General features: G+C 39.8%; 1 protein-coding gene across 1 annotated transcript in view; it reads left to right on the top strand.

The window, feature by feature from the left end:
- Positions 1-1,308: 1,308 nt before the first annotated feature.
- The window catches only part of swap70b (switching B cell complex subunit SWAP70b), a 38,003-nt gene continuing 12,916 nt past the window's right edge, over positions 1,309-26,395 (top strand). The window contains exons 1-7 of the mRNA XM_017690747.2: positions 1,309-1,492; positions 4,951-5,091; positions 10,510-10,683; positions 12,399-12,626; positions 21,161-21,307; positions 22,568-22,676; positions 23,948-24,129. Coding sequence (XP_017546236.1) covers positions 1,397-1,492; positions 4,951-5,091; positions 10,510-10,683; positions 12,399-12,626; positions 21,161-21,307; positions 22,568-22,676; positions 23,948-24,129 — 1,077 coding nt within the window. The 5' untranslated portion in view covers positions 1,309-1,396. The remainder of the gene's footprint in view (positions 1,493-4,950; positions 5,092-10,509; positions 10,684-12,398; positions 12,627-21,160; positions 21,308-22,567; positions 22,677-23,947; positions 24,130-26,395) is intronic.

Here is a 26,395-nt window from a genome sequence, read left to right on the forward strand (position 1 = left end):
TTCAGTGTCTGAAAGCAGTGTTTTCCTCATGATCTACTCAGACAACCTTCTCTTCCAATGTTTTTCATATCAAGTGTGTTAATAGGTTTGGCCCTCTTTGCATTAAGAGCCTCTACTCTTCTGTGAAAGCATTACACTAGAAGAGCATTTGGTGGGAGGGTTTGATTGCATCCAGCAACAAGAGCGCTGTCCCAGCCATTGGGTGGTGTTTCCATCATTTTAGAGAGCATAGTTCTGCTCCGTGGCCCAGTACTGAGGGGCTCTAAACCCTTACGAGTCCAGGCCCATATGTTGGTGTTGCTTGTAAAGTTTAAATGACTTTTTTTTTTTTTTTTATCTTGTCAGATCATCTGTTGTGCAACACTAATAACTTCATCCATCTAGTAGAATCAGTTTTTTGGTTAAGTTCAAATTAACCTCAGTGTAGGGGCTGCTGTTTGGGAACGGTGCACTCCTGGGGACTTGTTTAGGCAGCACCGCAGATCTGAGAAGACTGGGTTCTGTAGCTGAACTGAGATCCACCTCTACCTCAGCCTGCATCACGAGTGAGATTCATTAATCCCACAAACAGGGAAACTCCCTGGGAAATTTAACCCACCCATGAAGTGAAACACCACATACACACTAGTGAATACACACACACTAGGGGGCAGTGAGCACACTTGCCCGGAGCGGTGGGCAGCCCTATCCACGGCGCCCGGGGAGCAATTGGGGGTTAGGTGTCTTGCTCAAGGACACCTCATGGACTGTCAGTGCTGGGGATTGAACTGGCAACCTTCCGGTCACAGAGTCCAGCCCGACTGCCCCCAGCTCTAGAGCTTCCTTTTCGCTGACCGCAGTACAAAAGAAACCGCTCTACTGGAAAAACCTTTATAACACAGAAGCTATGTGCCCACAAATAAGCACCTGAGTCAGCAACGGGTGGGCCTTACAGTGACTGAAAGGAACACCTGGATACTTACCGCTGCTGTCGTAAGAAAACCTCGTATCTCCATTTTTGTCTTTTTTTTCAGTTTTTGACATAATTTCAAAGGATCTGTTGTCCTTTAAGTTGTTTGTAAATTTCATTTGATGAATGGACCAAAAGAAAGGGCCCAAAATGACTTGGAAAGACGTCTGGTTCCATTGACTTCCATTAAAACTACAGTAGGTTTTTCCGTTCTCCTGTAAAGTTTACCGTTTTGGAGACACGAGGTTTTCTCCCGACAACAGCGTTGTGCACATATAGTGTAAGTAAGTATGGCAAACCACGTCACGTCACGCCCGCTTGGCTGTTGAGCGCTCCCGTCAGTGCGGAGTCATGTGACCGCAGCCTCTCCGGCCCTCAGAGAGAACAAGCTCCTCTCCGGACACAAGCGCCGCCACGGTCGACGGTCCGGAGCTGCTGCCGCTCGACATGGCGCTGAGGGATGAGCTCCTGAAGGCGATATGGCATGCCTTCACAGCACTGGACGTGGACAAAAGCGGGAAAGTGTCCAAATCTCAGCTGAAGGTACCTTGATTTGATTTAAATGGGTTTTCTTCTGTCAGAAGAAAAGCTGGACTTGGTTTCTCCTCTCTGAGGGGTCTGAGTTTCTCCTCTCTGAGGGGTCTGAGTTTCTCCTCTCTGAGGGGTCTGAGTCTCTCCTCTCTGAGGGGTCGTCCACGCGTTTAAAATGCGGGAGCTCACTTCTCCGGCGATGCGGCTTTAACAAGAGCGCATTTTGTCAGGATTTTAAGTCAGGATTTTCCCAAAAGAACGGCTAATAATATTTCCTTTTAAAGAAGTAATGAGCGAAGTGGTGCCTAAATAGATCTCAAGCCGCTAAAACGCTTAAGAACAGCCCGCGGCTCCGGACGTTTCGAGCCTGTTCAGCGTTTAAAGCTGAATTGATCAGGTTTTTTGAGCCTGTGCGTGTCACTCGGGCGCTCTAAAGTCTCTAAAGGCCTGTTGATGTGTTCCTGTGTGGTTGAGATGCAGCGAAACGCCGAGAACAAATCCTCCTTTAAATAGCTGCGGTGTGCTGCTCTCATTCGGATGAGTTTTACTGTTGCGCTTAGCCTCTATATTGAAGCGCACTGCAGTGGTACAGTGGCTTTTGGCCTTTGTGCCAGTATAAAGCTGTATGGCGTCTGTCCAAAACCTGACAGACTCTAAAAGTCCCCGACAGCCTCACTACAGGGGGGTGTTGTTTTCAGTGGTGGACAGTAACTAGGTAAATGTAATTAGTTTCTGTACTTAAGTAGTTTTTTTTTCGTGTATCTGTTCTTTACTTAAGTTTTTCCCTTCTGGGCGACCTTTTCCTTTCACTCCACTACATTTCAGAGTCTAATATCTGACTTTTTCCTCCGCTACATTTTCAGAAATCTGTCGTTCCTTTTGGTTTCTGTGTGTATAAAAACGTAACATGTCAAAACAAAAGAAGCGCAAAGCCAGAGCACCAATCAGGGCCCAGCGGTCACTTTGTTCTGAGCTTGTTTTGACCAGTAGGTCATACCGACCCAGTGCAGCACGCGGTTCAAGGTCAGCGCAGCAGCGTAAAAATCTGGGAGCGCATCCGTCTCCTAAATGATGAACTAACCTAACTTTGTGTAAAAAGACCACAATATAGAAATATGACCACATATGCAGTCGTGACTGACGCGTTTCTTTTTTTCTGAATTCACAGAAACACTTTCATTTTATAGTAAATTATGGTATATAGTAAAAAATATGGTTTATAGTAAAGTATGGGTTAGTTTATGTTTATGAACAGAGGCCTACAGATCAACATAGTAAAGGAGCTCATCTGTGATCCTGAGTTTAAAGCCAGTTTTTATTCAACTTATAACTATTTTATAAAGTAATCTTAACCTGAAACTTTGCTTGTGTGTAAAAGTGATTTCAGAGCCACTCGGTTCTCCCTGATGGAAACTGTTTACCTTCAGTGTTTTGCGCTTAAGATCATTTTAATAGATGTCAGCGTCACTAATTAATGATGTTCTATTAAAAGACTGGTTTACCAAGAGAGACGCTGGAGGACTTTCACCTGAAATGAGTTCATGAAGCCAGTCTGGTTACAAAAATGATAACAGGACCAGATCAGAGCCAGAATTACTCTTTTAGTACTTTTACTTTATACTTAAGGACATTTGAAGGTAAATACTTTAGTACTTTTACTCAAGTGGAGGTCTAAAGGGAGGAACTTCTACTTTTACTGGAGTGATATTTTACCTTATATCTCCACTTTAACTCAAGTACATGATTTGTGTACTTCGTCCACCTCTGGTTGTTTTAGGAATATGTTCCTTGAGGTCAAGCCGTGACGGTGTTTGTAGGCTGTAGATGCTGGCTTATGTCTTGTTTCTAAGCTGTGAGTAAAGACTGTCTCAACTATAATGACAGGACAGAAGTGAAACCACTGCCAGCTTGCTTTTTAATTCATTTTCACCTTGTCACACTTTATCTGTGTCATGTTAAAATGTAGTTTGATAACTCCTGCTCTTACCCCACTGTTAGAAAGGTTGGAGTCACTTACTGTATGAAGTTTTTTGTCAGCCCTGTTAATCAGTGTGGGCACATTTTAAAGTGCTTGTTTTTATTTACAGCTTCCTCGTGTCCTACTAGTTATTTGAAACCTGTGAAGTTCAGCAGTATGTTATTATCATTGTTTACACTTATTGTTTTAGCCAAGTTGTTTTTATATTACTGAAATAATTCATTCCTAACGTTTAAGCAGCGATACCAAGCTTTTTGGTGTAAACCTGCTGACCATGCACAACTGTCCGTAAGTGTGCCAGCTCATCGTTGACCAGCATGAATCTTATTTCCCCAGTGGTGGGGACACATTGCCAGGGAAATGTAGGGGAGAGTGGGGCACCACCTAACACAATTAGTTTTTTGTGAAATAATCGTAAAAAATATTAAGCTGGAATAATCATAATTTTATTCATCTCTGCCACAAACAACCACTTGATCTTTGTTTCTTGCTCTTACCATTCATGTGTAATTCCACCGAAAATGACAGGATGTGCAATGTTACAATTTACACCAAGGGGTGGGGTTAATTGTAATAGTCAGAAGTTCAGTTTAACATTTAATAATAATAATAATAATAGATTAAATTTAAAAGCGCCTTTCTTGACACTCAAGGACACTGTACAAAATGTAGGGTTATATATATATATATATATATATAAAAAACTGGAAAAGTCTGATAAATTAGTGCAAGCTAAGGTAATTCAGTATAATTCTCTCATGTCTGAAACAAATATTTTCCAACTATACAGCATCATATATTATCTATCTATAAGACAGACAGACAGCTCAGTTGATAGACACTGTGTGTGAGATACTGTGTCTAATTTATGACTAATTTATTTTTTGTCCAGTGAAGGACAGCAAATAAAAGTCACCACACATCAGTAAAATATGGACCTTTGCTTCTGAATAACTACAGCTTTACCAACATTAATGCCCCTTTTAATTAATATACTTATTTAAAATCAAAATACTAATGTCTGAAAGATCCCAGTAAATTAGTTGCAATATCACTGTTTATTGATGTATTGATGCATAATATCACAATATGTCACAATATGCTTTTCTGAGCATATCGTGGATATCACCAGTGCTTAAAAACCACTTCCTGACTGCATGTTTCATTACAGAGAGCATATTTAGCCCCGTTTAATTGGATTTAGTGCTGCACGGTGTGTAAAATATTGAATGCAAATAACTAAATTCAGTTTTTGATAAATAAATATCTTGAAGTCTTGTATCATAAAACAAATCTTGAAGCATAGTGATTTGACATTTTACTATTTATTAAAAATATTTGTATTAAATAATATCGTTTTTTAATTTTTTCTAACAATGTAAAGGGGTAATGTCAAATAATAAAAAAAAAAAAAGCACAAAAAGTGGAGATGCATGGTTTTGTTCCGACAGCAAGCAAGTGATTGCTCAGGTGTATGAATACCTCCTTCCAGGTACTTTCCCATAACCTGTGTACTGTGATGAAGATTCCACACGATCCTGTGGCTTTGGAGGAGCACTTCAAAGATGACGATGAAGGTCCAGTTTCCACGCAGGGATACATGCCCTACCTGAACAGATTCATCCTGGACAAGGTGAGTTTTTTTGGGCCTGGTTCCATGTTGTTGTTTTGAAGGCCTACCCCTGTTCACAGAGGCCCTGTCTCACACTCTCGTCTCGTCTTCATTCCAAGCCTGGTGAAGTTTCACTCCCAAAAGGCCCATTATGGAAAAGTGAAAGGGTGTTTTGGCAGTGGGACACTTTGGGACCGCCTCAGCCCCGTTCGACCCGTTTGTTTGTCATTATGTGAAGCAGGAAAGATTTTGTATTAGAGTGCACCGAAGCTCACCGTGGCTTCACCCATAATGCTTCACTTTAAACAAGCTTTGCAGCAACATGATTCAGTGATGGTTTCAGTCATGCCCATATATTTCATTGCCGTAGGAATAAAACCTTGTCTCCAAATGTATTTATTTATTTATTTACTCACATCATTTGAAAGCACTCGCTGCCCTTTTGCAGTAACAACTTTTGACCATTAGCCCAGATTTACTTTGAATAAAATCTTAAAACATCCCTCTGTGAGGTTAATTTTTGGAGAGATAAGGTTTTGTTCTAACGATGATGTTTTGTCTACGTTTTGATACATTTGTACTGAATCTTTCTCTGGCATTGTGGGCAGTGAAAGGGGTAATGTGCTGTAGTGAGCAAGCTCGAACGCTGTCTGAAAACACTGCCCTTCACTCGCATCAGGCTTTGAAATGCACTCAACCATGGTGAAGGTTTGAAAACGCTGATGGAGAATGTTGCAAATGGCTTTTGGGGCTCTTACGTACTTGTGCAAGAGGAAATGGATTAAGGAAGAGGCAAATTTCACAATACACATGAATGGTTTTGATTCTGTTGCTAGTGTCCAGGAAAAGCGTTCATCACCAAGGGAGTCTTCAGGTTATGATCTGACTGGACATTGGTTATTGTGTGTGCAACCCTCCCCAGCACACATGCACCCTCTCTCGGCCCTTCGAGATCCGCCTTTCCCCTTCCTTGCCCACCCTCTTGATGAAGAGCCAAGTCTGGTCTCTCACTGTGTATTTTATTTGTGCTTGCTTGCCCTCGCGTACTGTCTCTTTCTTTCTTTCTCAACTTCATCACTTTTCTCTCTTTCTCTTTCTCTCTCTCTCTCTCTCTGCGCTTGTTCTCTGACTCAACTTCTTGTGGTGCAGTCCACTTCACCGCTGTGAGAATATACATCACTTCACTTGTGTTCTTATCCATGGTGTATGACATGCTCCTCACATGCCGGCGCCAGATATCTTTATTTATGCATGGATTATTTCGGGTGTCAGTTTTTGAGATGAATCATGAATTTCCAATAAATCTGTGCTCATTGTAAATGAGGCTCTTCCTGGTTTAATCAGCATGTTGTGTCCTTTTTAGGGTTTTTTTTTTTTTTTGGTGAAATGTGGAACAGAGTCATTCTTCCGCCTCCATGGCTCTCTCTCAAATCCTGGAATGCATTGTTAATGAAGTGCCGTGATGTCAGAGAGGGGAACAAAAGAGAGCAGGGCTGCTATACAAACGCAGGACCAAAATAGAGCAGCTCTCTTAAAAACCACTAGCGCTTTTTCTTTATAACATCGTGGTGTTGTGGTGCAGCTGGCCCATTTTGTAGATACAGGGCCTCAGTGACCACCTAGATACCAGTTTTTGTCTTGTGTACAGTGTATACTACGTAGTTACTTCAGTTGTGCTTACGGATGTTATTTCTCCCATTGCGATGTTCTAAATGAGACCTACTGCACTCTTAACTAAAGCACTCAGTAGGTTGGGCTCCAAGACGACTCTAGAGCATATAGCTCTACGTGAACAGCCTTTGTTTTCAGAGCCGTGTAGGTTCGGGGGAGTGTGTGTGTGTGTGTGTGAGGCCAGCAGTGGCGATAAGGCCTGTTTATAAATCCCTCTCGCTCTCAGCTCCACAGAATGCAAATGACCGGTTTTCTCTGGAGCTCAGCAGCAGTGGCTCCACAAGGCTACTATTGTGTGGCCCCACAGCGCTAGATGTGTGTGTATGTGTGTGATTGAAAAAAAGAGAAAAGCTACTCGTTCAAAACAAACTCTCTCCCAGCTGAAGCTGCGCAGCGTGGGTTATGTTGAGGCAGCACTTCCCAAGGCCTATCTGTAGATATTTTGTCTCACTTTTAAGGTCACCTCAGCCACTTTAACGGATATAAATGAGCCAGGATTGGCATTGTTGACTTTGGCTAAGAGAGTGTTAAGCCATTCTTGGAAACTGACATCTACACTCTTAGAAAATATGGTTCTTTAGTAAAGGCATTGGTTCTGTTTGGAACCATGAGTTCTACATGGAATCATTTGCTTAGATGGTTCTTTGCATGGTAGTAAGGTTGGTGGAAAATGTGTTGTACATGGTTCTGTATAGAACCTTTTTGAAAATGGTTCTATATAGCACCAAAAAGGGTTCTTCTATTGTTACAGTATCAAACTTGTAACAAGAAACTCTTAAAACCGACGATTCATCAAAGGATATTAGTGAAGAAATTGGTTTTATGTAGAACAATAATCACTTAAAGAACCCTTTCTATGGTTAAAGGGTTCTTTGCATCATTATGGGGTTCTTCAGATTGATGGAGAATGTGCTGCAGATAGTTTTATATAGAGCCTTTTTGAAAAAGGTTCTGTGTAGCCCCTAAAAGGGTTCTGCTGTTGTCACAGTACAAGCTTGTAACATTAGAAGAACTGTTTTCGGTGGCTACAGAGAACCCTTATACAGCACATTATCCATCAATCTGAGGAACCCTTTCATTATGCAAAAATATAATATTGCAAAGGGTTTTGAAAGTGCTGATTCTATGTAAAAACCATTTTCTTTACTAAAGAACCCTTGAAGATCCATCTTTTTGTAGCAGGACCATTTTGGGTGCTATAGGTTCGATATAGAATTACACATATATCAATCTAAATCCATCTGAAGAACAATTTCACTATGAAAAGGACAATTAAGGCATGAAATGGTTCCATATAGAGCTCCTCATATGTAGCTAGAACTATTGCCATTACTAACAAAATGTATGAAAGCTTATTACAACAAACATAAGTTGTCATAACACTTGCTGAGGTGAAATGACATCAACATAGACACAAGCAAGCTTTATGACTACTGATGCTTGTTGGAATAGGCCTTGGTCAGTTGCCACGAAAGGGTTATGTAGGTGTCATGTAGCCTTATGAATGCAGCCCTTCAGCACAGTGTCAGAGATTTCTTTCTGCTCGAAGGTAAAACTTCTTTTAAGCTCCAACGACATGACTGACACGTTGTCACATTCTCTAGTTGTGAAATCTCAATGCTTGTTGATGAGGAATGATGTGCTCACACTGTGATTGTAATCTCTTCTGCTATGTTATCAAAGTTTCCTACACTGCTTAAACTTTTAGCAGTGTAGCTCTAGAGAGAAGTGTGCAGAGTAGCCTGAAAACAAACCTGAGCAAATGTCGTTACTTCAGTTAAACGACTAAAGTAGAAGTAAAACAAAAAACAACTTGAGTTGAATTCTGAAAGCGCCTGGTTCAGTACAGAACTGCAGTGGGATGTCGTAGCACACCCAGCACCTGTTAGTATAGGAACTGAATTTGATAGGTGCCATTCCTCTCTTTTTAGGATAATTTTGTTTTACATTTATGGCATTTGGCTGACGCTCTTATCCAGAGCGACTTACAATTAGATCATTTTTTACACAGGAAGGCGAAGGTGGTGTTAGGAGTCTTGCCCAAGGACTCTTATTGGTATAGTGTAGGGTACTTGCCCTGCTGGGGGATTGAACCCCAGTCTACAGCATAGAAGTCAAGGGTGTTAACCACTACACTAACCAACCAACCATTTTACAGTAAAATGTAAATGCTAAAGTGTGAGGTGTGAGCAGCAGCAAATGCAGTCCAGTTGCTGTTACCAACAGAGCAGAATGAGATTTAACTCCTATTATTATTAACTCAAAAAAGCTAAAATGTAACTGAGATTAGCTTCCTCATACAAATACACGAGTAGAATTAGAGCTATTATCATTTAGAAACACTCATAGGATTATACAGCCCTCAGAAGTATACTTGTGTGCTAAGTAGTAGGGCACTGAACAGATTTTATCCTGTCATAAGAAGCATATAAACAGTCTTGCATAGGCAAATAGATCTTTTCATCTCTGATTTTGACCATGTTCATGTATAGACTGCCAATTTAGCCAAATCTATGGATCCGCTCACTTAAAATAACAAAAAAAAAAATAGAGACAGGTTTGTTTTGATTTCCCTTTGTTGTTGGAATGCAGGTTTACATGTCATATATAGTGCTTGGAAGTAGTCTTAGGACATTTTCGGAGTACAAATTTTAACTTTGTGTTTTTTTTTTTTTTAATTACTTTCCAAATGTATCACTTATTCATTCATGTACATCAGAACAGTTTTGACAACCAGCAATCACTTCTACTAACCAAAACAAAAAACGGTAATTAACTGAACTTAAAAAAACAAGGGAAAAATCCTGTTGTTAGGTGAATGTTTACTAGCTTGCTATTTCTCGGTTGGACTGAAGGTATTGAGTGATAAATCGTAACACAGCTGAAATTATGCACTTTTGAAGCACTATTTCCACAATACATTCACAAATGTAATAACTCTAAGAATAAATGGTGATGGGAGTATCCCAAAACTACTTTGGAGCAGTGTACAGAGAGAGCCAGCGGGTTCCTGTTTTAATTTGTAGTTTATTGCAGTTGACTGGCAGTTATCCTGGCAGGAAGGTGTCAGGAGCTGGAATGAGCAAATGAAGCAGCAGGATGTTTGTGAGAATGTTAGCTTGGCTATTGTTTGGGGTCGTTGAGGTCTGGGTTCGGGAATCTGTGAACTAAGCAAACAAACTTGGGTAAACAGCTTTAGTGTTAAAACCTCCTCTGATTACTCAAGTTAGGCCTCAGATTAATTCTCATCAGCAGTAACTGCAATGGTAGCACAAGCTGATGATGGTCAAATAGTCATGACTACTCAGCATGTTTATTATAATGCTGACTTTAGGTCTGTCTGTGATGTGTTTCTAAGGGCCTTTGAGTTAGATTGATTCTGAGGAGCCAGTGTTTTGTGAATATGAATAAGCCTCTTAACTATAAATGTTTGTTAGCTGTCAGTATTTGATGGAGTGGAATGTGGTGCAGGACGATTGAGAGGACACTTGCTTGGCTGTAATGCTGAGCTGTTTCCCAGTAGAGGGTCCAGTCAGTTGGGCTCCCATTATCAGCGACTTTGGTCGGATTGTTCCAGAGGTATCCCTGGGAACGCCTGTTCAGTGCTAGAAGAAAGCATGCAGCGCTCTTTGTTCCAGCCCCTTCTTTCTGTTCCATGTGACAGATATTTGAGACATTCAGTTCATTTTGATTTATGAATCTTTCAGGTTCAAGGAGAACCAGATGTTGGCTCATTAGGCTAATGAATGTTTTTTTTTGCTTCCGCAGGTCCAGGACAACTTTGATCGTGTGGACTTCAACAGGATGTGCTGGACTCTGTGCGCCCGAAAAAACCTCAACAGAAACCACCTGCTCATCTCGGATGAAGACGCCTTTAAGATCTGGTGCATTTTCAACTTCCTGTCGGAGGACCGGTACCCCTTGGTCATCGTCACAGAAGAGGTCAGACGCGTTCCATCGTATGTTGTTACATGATGGATTAAAATAGTTTCCAACACAGCAGATGTTTAGCAGATTTAAACTCCACTGAATATTACATACAAGGGTGGTCGCTGAAATCCTAACAGTGTCCATTCCATTTAATAACCCTTTTTTCTTGCATGTATTTTATAGCCAATCAAATATGAGTCAACTATTTCGGGATGTAACAATGCAACATATTGTACTGTCTTGAATTGCATCACAGCTTACTGTTGCATCATAACTAGCATTTTAGCTTTTGGCCAGTGTGTTAGCTTTTATAATGCCAAAATCCCTAATAAACTGAAAATGGAAACATTAATATATTATAATAAGGCACATTTTCAGGCATTCCTTATTTTTCCTGCATTGCAAATAATGATTTCCATCACTCCAGGTCTATTCTGTCATGCAAATTCTTGTCCTTAGGTTTAGTGAATAGTTTACATACAAGATTAGAGATGAGCAGATCAGAGGGACAGTGAAGGTGGAGCAGTTTGGAGATAAAACCAGAGAGGCCAGGTTGAGATGGTTTGGACATGTGTTGAGGAGGAATAGTGGATATATTGGCCAAAGAATGTTGGAGATGGAGCTGCCGGGTAGAAGGAGAAGAGGTAGACCTCAGAGAAGGTTTATGGATGTAGTGAAGGTGGACATGGAGATGGTTGGTGTAAAAGTAGAGGAGGCAGTGGATGGGGCAAGATGGAGGCAGATGATCCGCTGTGGTGACCCCTAAAGGGAGCAGCCGAAAGAAGAAGAGAAGAAGATTGCTGTTGGGACAAAACCTTTAAAAAGAACTCTACAGGAGACGAAAATAACATCATTAACATTGGAAGGAAGTTAATGGAACAAGATCTTATTCTAAATGAGTCCTGGACTATTTCTTTTCATAATGACGCTGTTGTGACACACGATAATGGGTAACTGCCATTTAACAGATGTGAAAAATGGAAAAAAAGGGTTTTGATCCAGCAGTGACGATATTCAGGGCGTAGCAACTAAATTTGGGCTCCAGACGCAATAATGTGCCCCGGCCTCCAGCCCCCTAACCCCCCACATTTTTATGTTTTTTATACGTTTAAGGTTTTAACAGCTGACAATAAGAAAATGTGCTTTGAATCATTCTTATAAAGTTGGTCTATAGTAAATACATGGGCCTCTTTCTTATTAACTAAATATGCTTCATGCTGTTGTATTGCTCAACGGTTCCGTCAAACAAGGAACTATTCAGCTTCCTGTAACACTTACCAGAGATTACGGCATGGCTGTCCAATATGTTAACATTACTCCAGTCAGAGAACACTGTATTCTGAAAGACTAGTAACTGTGTTATTTTGTGAATGCATCTCTTCCAGATTGTATCTACAGTATTGACAGTTAATAGAATTGGTTAAAAGTTGATATAAAAGTCAATTTGTTGATATCTCACATCAAAGAAATATTAAAAAGCATTACTTCTTATTAGCCAGAAAATGTTTGAATAATAATAATAATAATAATAATTTGATTAATAATAATTAATAGAAGTAATGCAACATGCATTATAACAATTAACTTAAAAGCTGTATCAAACATTGCAAAGTATGGCAGCATGTCATTATTTCTGAGCATTTATTGTAGAATGCTTTGCAATAGCTTCTCGTGTTTAATGCTGTGCAATGCTGTGTCGTGTTTAACCTTCATCCTTTGTCTTTCAGATTGAATACTTCCTGCGCAAGTTGACAGAAGCGATGGGAGGCAGCTGGATCGAGGAGAAGTTTGAGGATTACAAGGGGCAGCTGAGCAGCAAGCAGCAGTGCCTGACTGTGTGGGAGCTGATCGAGCTGGTGGGCATGGGCCACTTCAGCAAGGGCATGGACCGCCAGACCCTCTCCATGGGCATCAACGAGGTCTTCCAGGAGCTCATTCTGGATGTGCTCAAACAGGTCTCAACAGCTCATGTACTTCACTCTGAGGCAGCGTGTAGTTGTGCATTGCAGGTTTTATTGGTGAAACTGCTTACAGCCTACAGTAGATTAGAGTATATTTCCAGACACCTTACCCTATTTGTCAGCAATACAGTCGTAGACTTTGGTGGTCGCTTTAATTCGTTAACATCTGCCACAAGAGAAGCTAGGATGTGTGTTTGCCCATGATGGACATATCAAAAGCACATTTATATTGGAATTCATGGCTAATAATTGCTTAGTTTCATTAAAGAAATGTTAAAAGGAGTCTGAAGTTCCTATTCACATATTTTTTTTGCTTAAAATGGTAATTTGACACAAACAAAAAAAATCTAATAGATATATTAGAGGGGATTGGTAGACTAAAAGGTAGTAATGCATGCTTGCATTATAGGGTTAAACTAAGGAGTTTTTCTGTTGTTTTGCAGTTGTGTAGGATCATCTTAATGTAAGTTCCCTTTTTTGCACCTCGCTCACCGCTGGGTTTGCGTGCTGCTACATCATCGGCACATTCATTAGACACAGTATACTCGAAGGCAGTTTTGCTAAACATGCATGCTAAGATTTTTATCATATCTCGAGTAGACTAAGCTATATTAGTAATTAATATGTAAATTAATAATTAAAACGAAAACGCCATTTAGGATTTTGATTAAATAAAACTGTAAATGACAAAAAAGTTTAATCTCTTGCAATCTTGTGTGTAAATCATCAAGGATCATCTGCCTAGAGTCAAATGTTTTCTACAGTCATAAATATATACAATAAATACATTTTGCACAATATTTCTGCACAAATTTTAAACCATGGTGGACGAAAAATTCTTGTGCCAACTGGAGAGGCCCCTGAAATACAGGCTGAATCTGCCATCTTCCTTGAAGCACTTCAAGTGGGTTTAGAATATAATTTTCTAGATATTATGCTTTAAATCAATTACATTTCTGAAAAATTTTAGTTAAGCAGTCTGTGGAATAAGAACGGTCATGTACATCCCTGAAGTTTAGGCGTCAACTGATTCAGTGAGCCTTCAAAAACGTACACACATGAGAAATAAGCCACACGGGTATGCGAGAGACCGCTGGTAGTAGCCGATATAGTTTATACACGGACTTTTAACTGGTTCCACCATGAGCTTACGCGGGTACATTATGAGCATAATGCTTTGTTTTGCATACATTTGTTTTTACCAGTGCAGAATCATTTAAGCAAAATAAAAAGCAAAAACATTTAGAATGTAGTCAGGATGTTTATTGTGCTTCACATTTAAAAACAATTTTAAAGTTAACAAATTTTAAATGAATGCCCAAAAGCAAATACACATTTAATGTGACTATTGTAAATGAACCACATAAATCACACAAGCTAAAACAAGCAGTATTTTTACTGGAAAATTAGAAGCGAGCGCTTAATTAAAGTAATGCAGTTTATAATTATAACAGCATTTTTTATTAATTACTCAAGCAATATACAAAAAGTAACATAAATTTGATATTCAAAGATATAATTAAAATACTAGTTACTCAGTGACAGTTATTCAGTGACCTTAGCACAAATAATGATCAAGACCCGTCACTTCCTCATGCCTAAGGAAAGAGGAAGTGTTATTCAACTTTATGTTCATCATTTACTTCTTTGGTTCATCATTTACTACTTACTTTTTTGCAGCGGAAGTTTTTATCTCAAACTCCACAACAAACTCCTTTACCTGACAATCAGAAATAACACCACAAGCAGCATTTCCGACAGATCCCTCAACAAACTGAATGTCACTTTGGAACCACAGAACTCCAGTAACAGCTGCCTCGTCTGGAGCAGATGGGCTTTACTTAGTGAACTGAATAATAAGGCGAGAAATCCACAACTGCAAACTCTGTAAATAACATTAATGCTTTTGTTCTGACAAAAAATCAGAAACACAAAATTAAGCCACTTGCAGGTCAAACTAATGTAAAGCAAAAAGAAAACCAGGAAATATGGCCTCAGGTTAACAACCACACCGCCTATTTTTAACCTTTGTATTTCCCCTGACTTACACAGAAGGGTGATGTACATGCTGATAAGTGGACGTGCCACTGCAGTCACCAGACAATGTTTTATAGGATACTTAAATTCAAAGTAATTGAGGAGTGTATCCTTCAAAAACCTTCCATCACGCACTTCTCAAATTCATCAACTGTCTCACGGCTATACTGTTGGCATTCCGTCAGCATAATGTGTGTGAGCACTCAGTGCCAGCTCTGGCTTCCGAATCACGAGATCAAGAAAGAGTCTGTTTAATCAGAGGTGTTGGTCTGCACTAAATCGATATGTTGTCTTGATAAAGCGTCATTTCCGATGATGAGGTATCCAAACACCTATAATTAACTAGAAATACGGTATCAGCCTACATACTGCAGTATATAAACACAAAGGTAATGCTAGAATCCTAGAATTATTTAGTTTGTGGAAGGGATGGCAGTTCTGTTTTCTTGGTACCATCACTAATGTTACACCATCAAACAGTGTTGTGATTGCAGGACAGCTATGTATCTATGTTGGGGTTAATCAGTGTTGAACCCTGATAATGTTCTGCTGTTAACTGCATTCATTGCCTAGCTAAGGCATGAGATCTAAGTGAGACATAAATATTTCGATAGCATAAGTCTGTGTGCATTTTAGAATTCATCCTTCGCCTAACACAATGATGAGATTGGTGGGAAGACGAAGTTTTTTCTGTTTATTCTCGCTATGCAAAGGTTTCTCCTGGCTCAGCTATTCGGCTTCTTTCCCCTCACAACACTGGACAGCTGGGACGCTATAAAAGCATTTGTATTCCGTTGCTGTTGTTACTACAACCATGAACCATGCAGCACACCATGGTTATATTTTATCTGTCAGGATGCTTTATTAACTAATGGTACAGTGGCTCTCAAGCTCCACGATGTTGCTGTCATTGACGCCACGTTGACTGGTGGTATGTTATCAATATGGCAGCGGCAATAAATGTGATGTCTGTCAATTAATAGCCATAGTTTTTGTGATGTTTTTGCTTTGATCTGGTAGAGAAATAAAGCTCTTGGTCTTTTCTGTTGAGAGGTTTTTAAATGCTGCCTTCTTCTGTTCATATTGATTTGGGCGCTTCTAAATTTGGCGTAGGTGATGTCAGTTCTGCCCAAGTATCAATCGGAGTTCGCTACTCGCGTTTTCCTCATATGAAGTGACTACTCTCCCACTGCTCCAAGTCCCAGCTAAAACGTCTGCGAGGGCATTTTACAGTGCTTGTTATGAAAGTTTATTACACCGTTCTTTATAGCATAGCTAGACACTGCTGAGTACTTGCATCAGCCACCTTTTGTAGCATCCAACTTTAAGTGATCAACTTAATATGAGAGAACTTTAATAAGAGAGAACTGTGCCTTTACTGTATTCCTAAGTACCTCCTTAACGTCACGGCTCACAGTCTTTAACCACAGTTGTACTTTACAGGCGTGGTGCGCAGTAAGGAACATGAGGAATTTTTGTGCCAACCCGCAACGTAAGCTTGCATGACCTCCGTTTGTGGAGCACGGCCCTGCGGTCAGATAGCTATGGACGATAGATATACATTAGAGCTGCTGAGCATTCAAACATCAGAAACAATATGCCTGAAATCTACCAGTCATAAAAAAGCTTGAGTTCTCAGACATTAGCTGTAAAATGTAATTAGGTCTCTAAAATGACCAATAGACAGCTCATTCTCTGTTTTGCCTTATGTATGTATTTGTTTGTTTGTTTGTTTGTTTGTTTATTCACCACTCAGAGGCCAGTAGAGAAGAGTGAAGTGGTCTGTTCTTCCAACGAGGGGGGCTTTTGAATGTGTACACAAACTTATAGGGCTGAACCACCATCACCGTTCACCATTGTCACTGGAGCTGATTTGTTTACGTTGCCTGGGAGATGCTGCTGTCGATCATTTTGCTTGTTGATACACAAACACAGTACTGAGCAGGCAATAGTGTGGACAGTTTATCTACTATTAAACTGCATTCATTTATATATGCTTCTTAAATACAACATTGGTAAATTTGGCTAAAACAAATATTAAATCGTTTGAAAACATGTTCACAGGGACTTTAGTTTCAGGAGATTCACCAGGAGCAAAACAAATTAAGGTGGACATTGCTGCTGCAGACATTTGGCCAAGCGTGTTTTGTTTTGTGCTAATAAACCTATTACTGTCTATTATCACCTCAAAAACATAATTTTCTTGTTTATTTTTAAAACGTTAGTGCTGCCTCTAAACTTTTGGCCTGTGCTGTAAGTCTACTTCTGCCTATTATATAATCACTTCACTAAAATCACTTCATCCAACTAAAACTGCTGGTTTTGCTAATGTTGAATGTTTGTTGATGCAACTTAGTGCTGCATACAAAAGGAAAAAGGGAACCGGCTCATTTAGTGATTGGAAAAATGTACAAACTGTAAATACCTGGAATTAGTTCAGTTCCTCGTGTTCACAATAAGATTCCCTATGTAGAGGATAGGAATAATGTTTTGGTTAGCATAAAATATTCATTTGTCGTGCTGTATGATTAACACGCATTGTCACATTGGCCGTTTAGTGACTGTGTACTGTCTGCTGTGTGACTGGGACATCTGTGAGTTTGTAGCAGCCAGAATGAATTCATGTTTCTGAAAATGCAGGTGGCATCAATGGAGCTCACTGATGGCAGTGTTGTTTTCTGTTTTGGGTTTGAATCAGTATGCACAAGGGAGGGGCTGGGAGAGGGGGGAGGGGGAAGGAGACTATTGCCAAGGCCAGATGTGCAACCACAGACAGAGAATACTAACAGGAAAGGGGGCACTGAGCAAATGAATTCGATGCCCTTTACCAGCTATAAATGACTGTCACTTTCACCTAGGAAACCATGAATAATTCTCTACTCTATTTTTACATGTACACATGTGGCCCCTTCCATCCACTCCCTCACTTAACGAGCACTGTCCAGCGTGCACCCTCACAGGGAAATTCCATTCATTTTTAAAATAAAAAATTTCAATTTTATTCAGTTGTTGAGGTGAGATTGTTTTGATGTGAAATGCATTGTAGAGGAGGTTAGAGTAGTGGTGTCGATAGGAACCAGGTATTACAATGTCACACACACAAGCGTGTGTGTGTGTGTGTGTGTTGACATACAAACACACACATTGTTGACTTATTTTGACTTAGTAAATAAAAGCTGGGACATTTTGTAAAATGCAGTAAAATGCAGTAAATGCTCTTAAATCATTACATAAGAAAACATTCCCGAGTGTTTTCACTGACCAACGTAATTTTTTAGCAAATTTAGAATTTGATTCCTGCAAAATGCTCAAACAAGTTGGGACAGAACATGGGACACAACAGGGGCCTGTTTAGCTCTGTATTACATAATTTTTCCTTTTAATTATATTTAATCATTTGGGAACTGACAACTTGTGGCAGTTTTGTATGTGGCATTTTTGTCCATTCTTGCCTGACCTCTAGGTTCAGCTGCTCAACCGTTTGTGGTCGTCATTGTTTGATTCTCTTCTTCATGATTTGCATTTTCATTGCGTTTTCATCAAGAGACTGATCTGGATTGCAGGCAGGCCAGTCAGGCACACACACTCTATGTCTATGAAGCCATGCTACTGTAGCACATGCAGAAGGAGGCCTGGCCTTGTCTTGCTGAAAAAACCGTGGGCCTCCCGGAAAATTACATGTCTTAAAGGAAACATATGTCTCTCTAAATTCCCAATATTCCATGGTACTTTCACACATTGCAAGTGGTGCATGCTGTGGTCACTGATGCACTGCTGCTTTTGGACCATGTGAGTTGACTTGCAGTGTTTCTGTGTAGAATTGCTGTGTGGCTTTCTTACATAATAGAGTTTTAAGTTATATTTCTTCATGCAGCAGTAGACTGTGTTAAGTGACGGGGCTTTTCCGAAGTACTTCTGAGCCCATGTGGCTATATTTAACACGGTAGCGTGACAGTTTCTCATGCAGTGCCATCTGAGTTTCCAGCCTTGCTCTGCACAGACTGAGATTTGTCCAGATCTCCTGAATCTTTTCACAATATTATGTACAGTAGATGGTGAAAGACCTAAATTCTTTGCAATCTTGCACTGAGAAATGTTCTGTTTGAACTGGCTGATAATTCTCTCTGAAGTTTGGCACAAAGTGGTGAGCCATGACCCATCTTTGAGGGCAAGGACTGAGCCTTTGGGCGATTCTTCTTTCATACCCAGTCATGACACCCTCGCCTGTTACCAGTTCACCTGCTTATTGTGGAATGTTTCAAAACAGAGGAACTTGAATATTCTACAAACTTTGCACTCTTATTTTACCCAGTCCCAATGTTTTTGACTGTGTTGCAGGCATCAAAGTCAAATTTGGTCAGCTAAAACAATAAAAGTCATTTCTTTGTACTTTTGTAATGTAACGTTGATCATAATAGTGTTAAACTGGAAAAATATGTTTTCTATGGACACTATTTTAGAATACACTGTGTGTACAATTATTAGGCAAGTCTTATTTTTGAGGATTATTTTTTATTAATGACCAACTACAGTGCTCTTGGTTAATCCAAAACCTTAAACATGAATGTTTAAGAAAGTAAAAGGGAAGTTTTGGCTTTCTATGGAGAATATCTATATGTGCACATTTATTGGGCAACTATAATGGTGCAGAATTATTACGCAGCTAAATGAAAAACAATTTCCCATCTTTTTTATTTTCATCTGTTCAAGTGAGAATTATAAACAAACAACTCAAAGCTTTCCAATGAACATTTCTGAGAAAAAAAAAAAAAAATTAGTGGCCAATACAGCCACCCTTCTCTTCAATAACAGTGATAAGCCTTCCATTCATGGAGTCAGTCAGTTTCTTGATCTGTTGACAATCAACATTTTGTGCAGCAGCGACCGCAGCCTCCCAGACCCTGTTCAGAGAGGTGTACAGTTTCCCTTCACTGTAAATCTCCCGTTTAAGAATTGCCCACAAGTTTTCAATTGGGTTCAGGTCAGGTGAGGAAGGGGGCCACGTCATAAGTTTTTCATCTTTAATGCCTTTACTGGCAAGCCATGCAGAGGAGAACCTGGATGCATGTGATGGAGCATCGTCCTGCATAAAAATCATGGTCTTTTTGAAAGATGCAGATTCTTCCTGGACCACTGCTTAAAGAAAGTGTCTTCTAAAAACTGGCAGTAGGCTTGGGAGTTGATTTTGAGCCCATCTTCAACCCGAAAAGGTCTAACCAGCTCATTTTTAATAATACCAGCCCATACCAGTACCCCACCTCCACCTTGCTGGCGTCTGACTCGAAGTGGAGCTCTGTCCCGTTACCGATCCAGCCATGGGCCCGTCCCTCAGGTCCGTCAAGAGTCACTCTCATTTAATCAGTCCATAAAACCTTTGAAAAATCTGTCTTCAGGTTCTTCTTGGACCAGTCTAGACACTTCAGCTTATGCGTCTTGTTCAGTGGTGGTCGGGTTTCAGCCTTCCTTACCTTGGCCATGTCTCTGAGCGCTGAACATCAACATGCAGTTCTGGAATATGACAGAACTGGAAGATAATGGGTTCCTGGTGGCTTCACACTTGATTCTTCTCAAATCCTTGGCAGTTAATTTGCGTCTTTTTTTCTCGGCACGTTTCTTGTGACCCTGTTGACTATTTGCAACAAAACGTTTGATGGTTCTGTAATCACGCCCCAATATCTCAGCAATTGCAAGAGTTCTGCATCCCTCTGAGAGACTTTTGGTAATTTTTAACTTTTCAGAGTCAGTTCAATCTATTTTTTGGCCCATTTTGCCTAAAGCTGCCTAATAATTATGCACACCTTGATATAGGGTGTTGACCTCCTTAGGCCACACCCTCCCTCATTGCACAGATACACATCACCTGCAATGCTTAAATCCATTAAGCATTCAAGTTTCTCCAGCTTGGAGGTAGAAAATATGCCTAAAAATGATAATATGGTCAGAATACTCACTTGCCTAATAATTGTACACACAGTGTACACTGCATGTACCTGTTTACTGTGGAAAGATTTAAAAAGATGAAAAACTATGTCTCAGGCATCAGACAACATATTGTGTAATAGCTTTCTGTGGCATTAAATACTTTGGATGTGGCACCGCTATTGTGAACTATTCCGACTTGTAAAGTTTCTCTAGGATGGAGCATTTCACATTAAACCATCTGAATGGCAGCTTCACAGTTTAAATATGCAGAAATTTTAAAATCATGTTTAGTTCTCTTTTACTACACGACAGCCTCATTCTTTGAACTGTCATTTGCACAGATAATCAACTCAGGACTGCTCTCTCTCTCTGTGCAGTTCACATTCTTATGCAAAACTATACAAGGTCTGTTGTACTGCTTGTGTGTAATTGTGCAGTGTTTGTCTGTGTAGTGATGCAAACACACATCGAGTGTGTATGTTGCATGAGGTCATGGTGGAACACTGTTTTGTTCCACTGCATATTTGTATATGATTGAATTGACAGTTCTTTTTTTCTTGATTTTACAGGGTTATATGATGAAAAAAGGCCACAAACGGAAGAACTGGACCGAGCGGTGGTTTCTGCTTCGGCCCAGTTCCATCTCATACTACGTGAGCGAAGACCTGGCTGAGAAAAAAGGAGATATACTGCTGGACGGGAACTGCTGCGTTGAGGCAAGGCACACATTTCTAAACGTCAGCCTGTGTAACCTCATATGATTGTCTTCAAACTGAGCTATGAATCAAATTTGAATAGCCCTTTGTAGACATTTACAGATGTAGATAATAGCTTTATTTAGATTGGTGGATTGTTTGTATATGTTTACTTAATATTCTACTAAACTTACCCTTAACTTGAGAATGAATATAGCAGTTACCTAAACCTTACCAGTAAATCTAAGCCTAATTCCAGGGTTGAGGGAGTAGCTAAGTAGTGCGCTACTTTCTGTAGTTAGTTATAAATATTAGTAGCTGGAGTGCCTGCAATCTTTTATGTAGCTATCTCATCTGCTGCTGCACAGTTTGTGTTGGTCATCCTCTAGTCCTTTATCAGTGGTCACAGGATGCTGTATATCGGCTGGATATTTTTGGTTGGTGGACTATTCTCAGACCAGCAGTGACTGAGGTGTTTAAAAACCACACAGGCCAATGCACACTAAAGGAGGTGGTCATAGTGTTATGCCTGATCGGTGTATCTTGCTGAAATATTTAAATTGGAGCAGTTTTTCTTCAACAGTTGACAGTGCTTTGCACAAAATTCTCTGGCTTGTATTCGAGTTATTTTTGTTAGGAAAATCCTGGAATGATTGACTGCATGTAGTCTTAATTTTTGTTGGATATCAAGCCTTTGGGTGTGCAAGTTTGGTTGTTGGTTACACTTTCTGGTGATTTTTTTTTTTTATATATTTGCAGCTTTTCATTTGTGTGTTTCTTTCTGGCACAGGATTAAATCTTGTTCACACTATCAGTTGGGCTTGTTTGGTGTGTCAGGTGGAGATTCACAAGCATTCTGACAATCGCACTTTGATAGTAGCTAAAAAGTAACGCACTACTTTTTCAGAAAGTAGCTAAAAAGTAGCCACTACTCTTTCTGGAAAAGTAGATAAATTGTAGCTAACTACTAATTTTGCAGTAGCTATCCCAACCCTGCCTAATTCACACCACAAATCTTAGCCCTAGCCTAAGCCCTATTTATAGTGCATCTCACTTTTTTTTCTTTTTAATTGTTTAACTAGTTTACTAGGTATCTATGTTTTAACAGTTGGCACACAAGTAGATGATTTATAAAGATGGTTCCTGCCAACAAGCATGTGGGTGGAGGGAAGTATTACAGTATTTTCAGATGTTCCAGTATGACACCATTCCTATTATTTAATCAGTATCCTTCCTTTTCCTGCATGATGCTGTGCTTACGAACACCCCTCCCTTCTGCAGTCATTACCAGATAAGGAGGGAAAGAAATGTCTTTTCTTTGTCAAGTGTTCGGACAAAAGTTTCGAGATCAGTGCCTCTGATAAAAAGAAGAAGCAGGAATGGATTCAAGGTAGGAAAGGGCCTCATTCACTTCAGTGATATGTACAGGGTTTCTTTGTATTTATTGACTATATTGTTACATTAGAATCTAAGGATGTAAGAAAGGCTTGTCACCACTCAAATACAGTCACTACATTTTAACCCTTAAATGCCTGGGTCTTTTCTCCAACCATATGTACATGCTTTGGGCCATTACGTGGATGGGGATCGTATGGGTGCTTAGTGCGCTGCAGCAACCCCAGATTTTACAACTGTTTAATTATAGCTGTGAAATAAATAAGTAAAAGAACTGAATTTTAAATTCAGTTAAGTGTAGTAAACACCAATGTGTACTTGTTCTAGAGGGGAGTTTGTATTCTTGTTATTGTATATTATTTTTAAATTAAATGTTAAAAAAAAAAAAAATGTGTAACATAATAAAGTCCCATGTTTTAAACACAAGTGTTTTTAAGTCTTCTGTGTCCAGTGTCCTTTTGCTGGAGAACATAGCAACAATCTGATTGGTCACTGCTGAGCTCATTTGCAGGAAGTTAGTCTAGAATGTGAGAGATGACAAGTGTGGGGTGTGTATCAGGGGTTTTCTGTGTTGGTTTTATGTGCATACCATGCTCAAATTTTAATAACAAAAAAATTTGCCATCTTTTTGCATGACATCAAAATGTCATGTATATTCTAAATAAAATTTCAGGACCTTCAACATAAAACACCTTCCTACTTATCTGAATTATTAGCAAACCAGCGCTTATAATACAGGTTATACTGATTATAAAGTCAAATATATGTCTTATTAGCATATGAAAAGAAAGAAATAATCTCTCTAACCGTGTTTGGTAAACTCTCTCTCTCTCTCTCTCTCTCTCTCTCTCTCTCTCTCTCTCTCTCTCTCTCTCTCTCTCCATATGTCTCTCTTCCATTTTTTACACTACTTTCTGTCTCTCCCTCTTTTATGTCTTCTTGCCTCTCTCTCTCTCTCTCTCTCTCCATATGTCTCTCTCTCTCCATGTCTCTCTTCCATTTTTTACGCTACTTTCTGTCTCTCCCTCTTTTATGCCTTCTTGCCTCTCTCTGTCTCTCTCTCTCTCTCTCTCTCTCTCTCCATATGTCTCTCTCTCTCCATATGTCTCTCTCTCTCCATATGTCTCTCTTCCATTTTTTACACTACTTTCTGTCTCTCCCTCTTTTATGCCTTCTTGCCTCTCTCTCTCTCTCTCTCTCTCTCTCTCTCTCTTTCTCTCTTTCTCTTTCTTTCTCTCTCTTTCTCTCTCTTTCTCTCTCTTTCAGCCATCCAGACATGTATCTCCCTGCTAAAGGTAGGGCGGCCAGCTCCGCACCGTGAAGCTCGGCAGAAGCGGCGTGACCTGCGGCAGAAACAGCAGGCTGAGCAGGAGCAGCTGGAGCTCAGGATGAGAGAGCTGCAGACAGCCAATGAGAACAAGCAGAGAGAGCTGGAGGCCATGAGGAAGGTCCGTAATCAGTAGAGGATCCAAAAAGTATTACTAGGGGAGGCAAAGGGGTGGCAAGAAGTTTTGTTTTGGCAGGGTGATGGTGTGAATGTGCGCAGGTGTTGGTGGGGCGGCGGACAGAGGATGGACAGTTGTTCCTTCTGTCACCGATAGTCTCCTCTTAAAGGAGCAAATGCCTGCCTCACAGCGTGGTGGAAAGGGGTGGCATCTGGGGTGGCCATTCAGATTGCAGGGAAGGCCCTGGCCACTCTGGCCATCTCTTTAAAACCACAAATCTCTAATTTCAGGAAGTATTCAACATTCTGTGACCCTGCACCAGGGGTCATCGGTTTTGTGTGTCCATCAGTGTTTGGTGATTTCCCTGCTTCAGCATTCCAACTAAACCTGGTAAGTAATTGTTGAGTTGAATCAGGTACGTTTCAGCAGGGAAGTCACCAAACTGGACACCAGCACAGTCACTCTCAGTCATCCAGATAAATCTGCCTGCCTTCTTGTGACCAGTACTTTGCAGCTACCAGTAACTACTATGTGGTTTCTTCGTCTCATTATTTGTCCCGTCTGTCAATTCTTGTACATCAGCTCAAGAATTCCTAAGCTTTTGTTATAGGGGAAAGTAAAAGTTAAGTATCTTTATTTAAGTTGTAATGAATGAATGAAAAACAGTTAGACCAAAGACTTCTTACTCATATTCAAATACTCAAAGCTGACTGAATATTGGACAGTATGATGGAGGAATTACACAGATTTTTCCAAATGTATGCATAATTAAATTGTTAAGATACAAAGTAATTCAGAGTTGGAACTGTTCAACGCAGTAGTGTTAGAAACCACACATTCATTTAGTGCCTTACCTCAAAGTTATAACATTTCAGTAGTTATGAATGTTACCTGATGCCCAACACATTGTTTTTCATTATTTCTGAGATGAAGGTTTGGCCTAAAACTTTTTTTAATACATTCATGGTGGAGAGGTGCATGCAGGGTGTTGCAAAGTTCCCAAAGAAAATGTAATTTTTCAGATTTTAAATTTTTTACTATTAACAACAGCATAACCACTTAGTCATGTGTAGGTTCACTGATGGTAAACACACTGGTGGTAAACAGTAAACAAAAAGGCTGTGTTTACATTGTGGGCATTGCGACTTCATCGCGGAAATTTGTGTAGGTAACTTTCTCTACAATTAAACACCTCAAAGCACTCTAAATGACTGTTTACATCTCAGTGATTGAACTATGCAGAAATTTTGAAAAATCATTGGAATTCCCCTTTAATATCAAACGTACACAAGAATGTTAGTGCATGACCAGTACAAATACCAACCTGTAGACCCAATACAAATGGTCGAAACAAGTAACCAAAACAGGAACAAAAGCTTTGACCACATTTACCAGTCACAAATGTATATTTCCACAGGAACTCTTGGTGCTTCTCTGTCACGTGCATTTGTTATCTGTATATGCAAATTTCACTGAAACTTTCAATTCTCCTCTCATTCTCTTCATTCATTAATCATGATCTCAGTAGAAACTCTTCAGTGGAAGTTTCGCTAATTAGCTATTCTTGAGAGTTTAAACCAGGTCAAGCCCACTGTTTGGTTTCAGCCCCTCTGGAGAGAGGACATGTGATTTGGTGTGTGTGTGTGATGGGGGTGGATGGGTTTCGCTTGGTCTCTTAACCCTACCTAACCTGTATTTCCACTCAACTCTCATTATGCTGATTACATTTTCAGCTAATATTTTGCAATATAAGGAGTGAATGGCTTAGGCAGAGAAATCATGCCTGAGATTTCAGATTCAAAGTGCTTTTAAGAAAGCAAAGCAAGCCAAATGTTTTACATTACAACTGTGGATTATAGATTAAACATAGTGGATTGCTGTTTGCAGTGGTATTAGACGCTGACTAATGTGTAGCCAAGAGTGAAGCCTTAGAAATTACGTTCCTCAAAAGCATAAACAAAAGCTTAATGTAATTTGATATTCATTATTTCTCACTTGTAATTCAATGAAATGAATGTACAAACTCTGCCAAAAGTGCGGATTCTAAACGTTTAGTTGATACCACGTAAGTGTTTGAAAGTAAAAGAGGAGGTATTTTATTATAATTTGATTCATTTTTCATTGTTTGACAAACTGAAAAAAGACATGCAGACTGTATGTTAGTGCATGTAAATGTAATTATTTTTTAGCTTTGTCAAACTGTCCTCTAACCGTCACTGTTGAAACAGAAGCTTGTGTCTTAAAAAAGGTAACTTAAACAAAAAGTAAC

The sequence above is a fragment of the Pygocentrus nattereri genome, chromosome 7, assembly GCF_015220715.1.
Source record: "Pygocentrus nattereri isolate fPygNat1 chromosome 7, fPygNat1.pri, whole genome shotgun sequence".
NCBI lineage: Eukaryota > Metazoa > Chordata > Actinopteri > Characiformes > Serrasalmidae > Pygocentrus > Pygocentrus nattereri.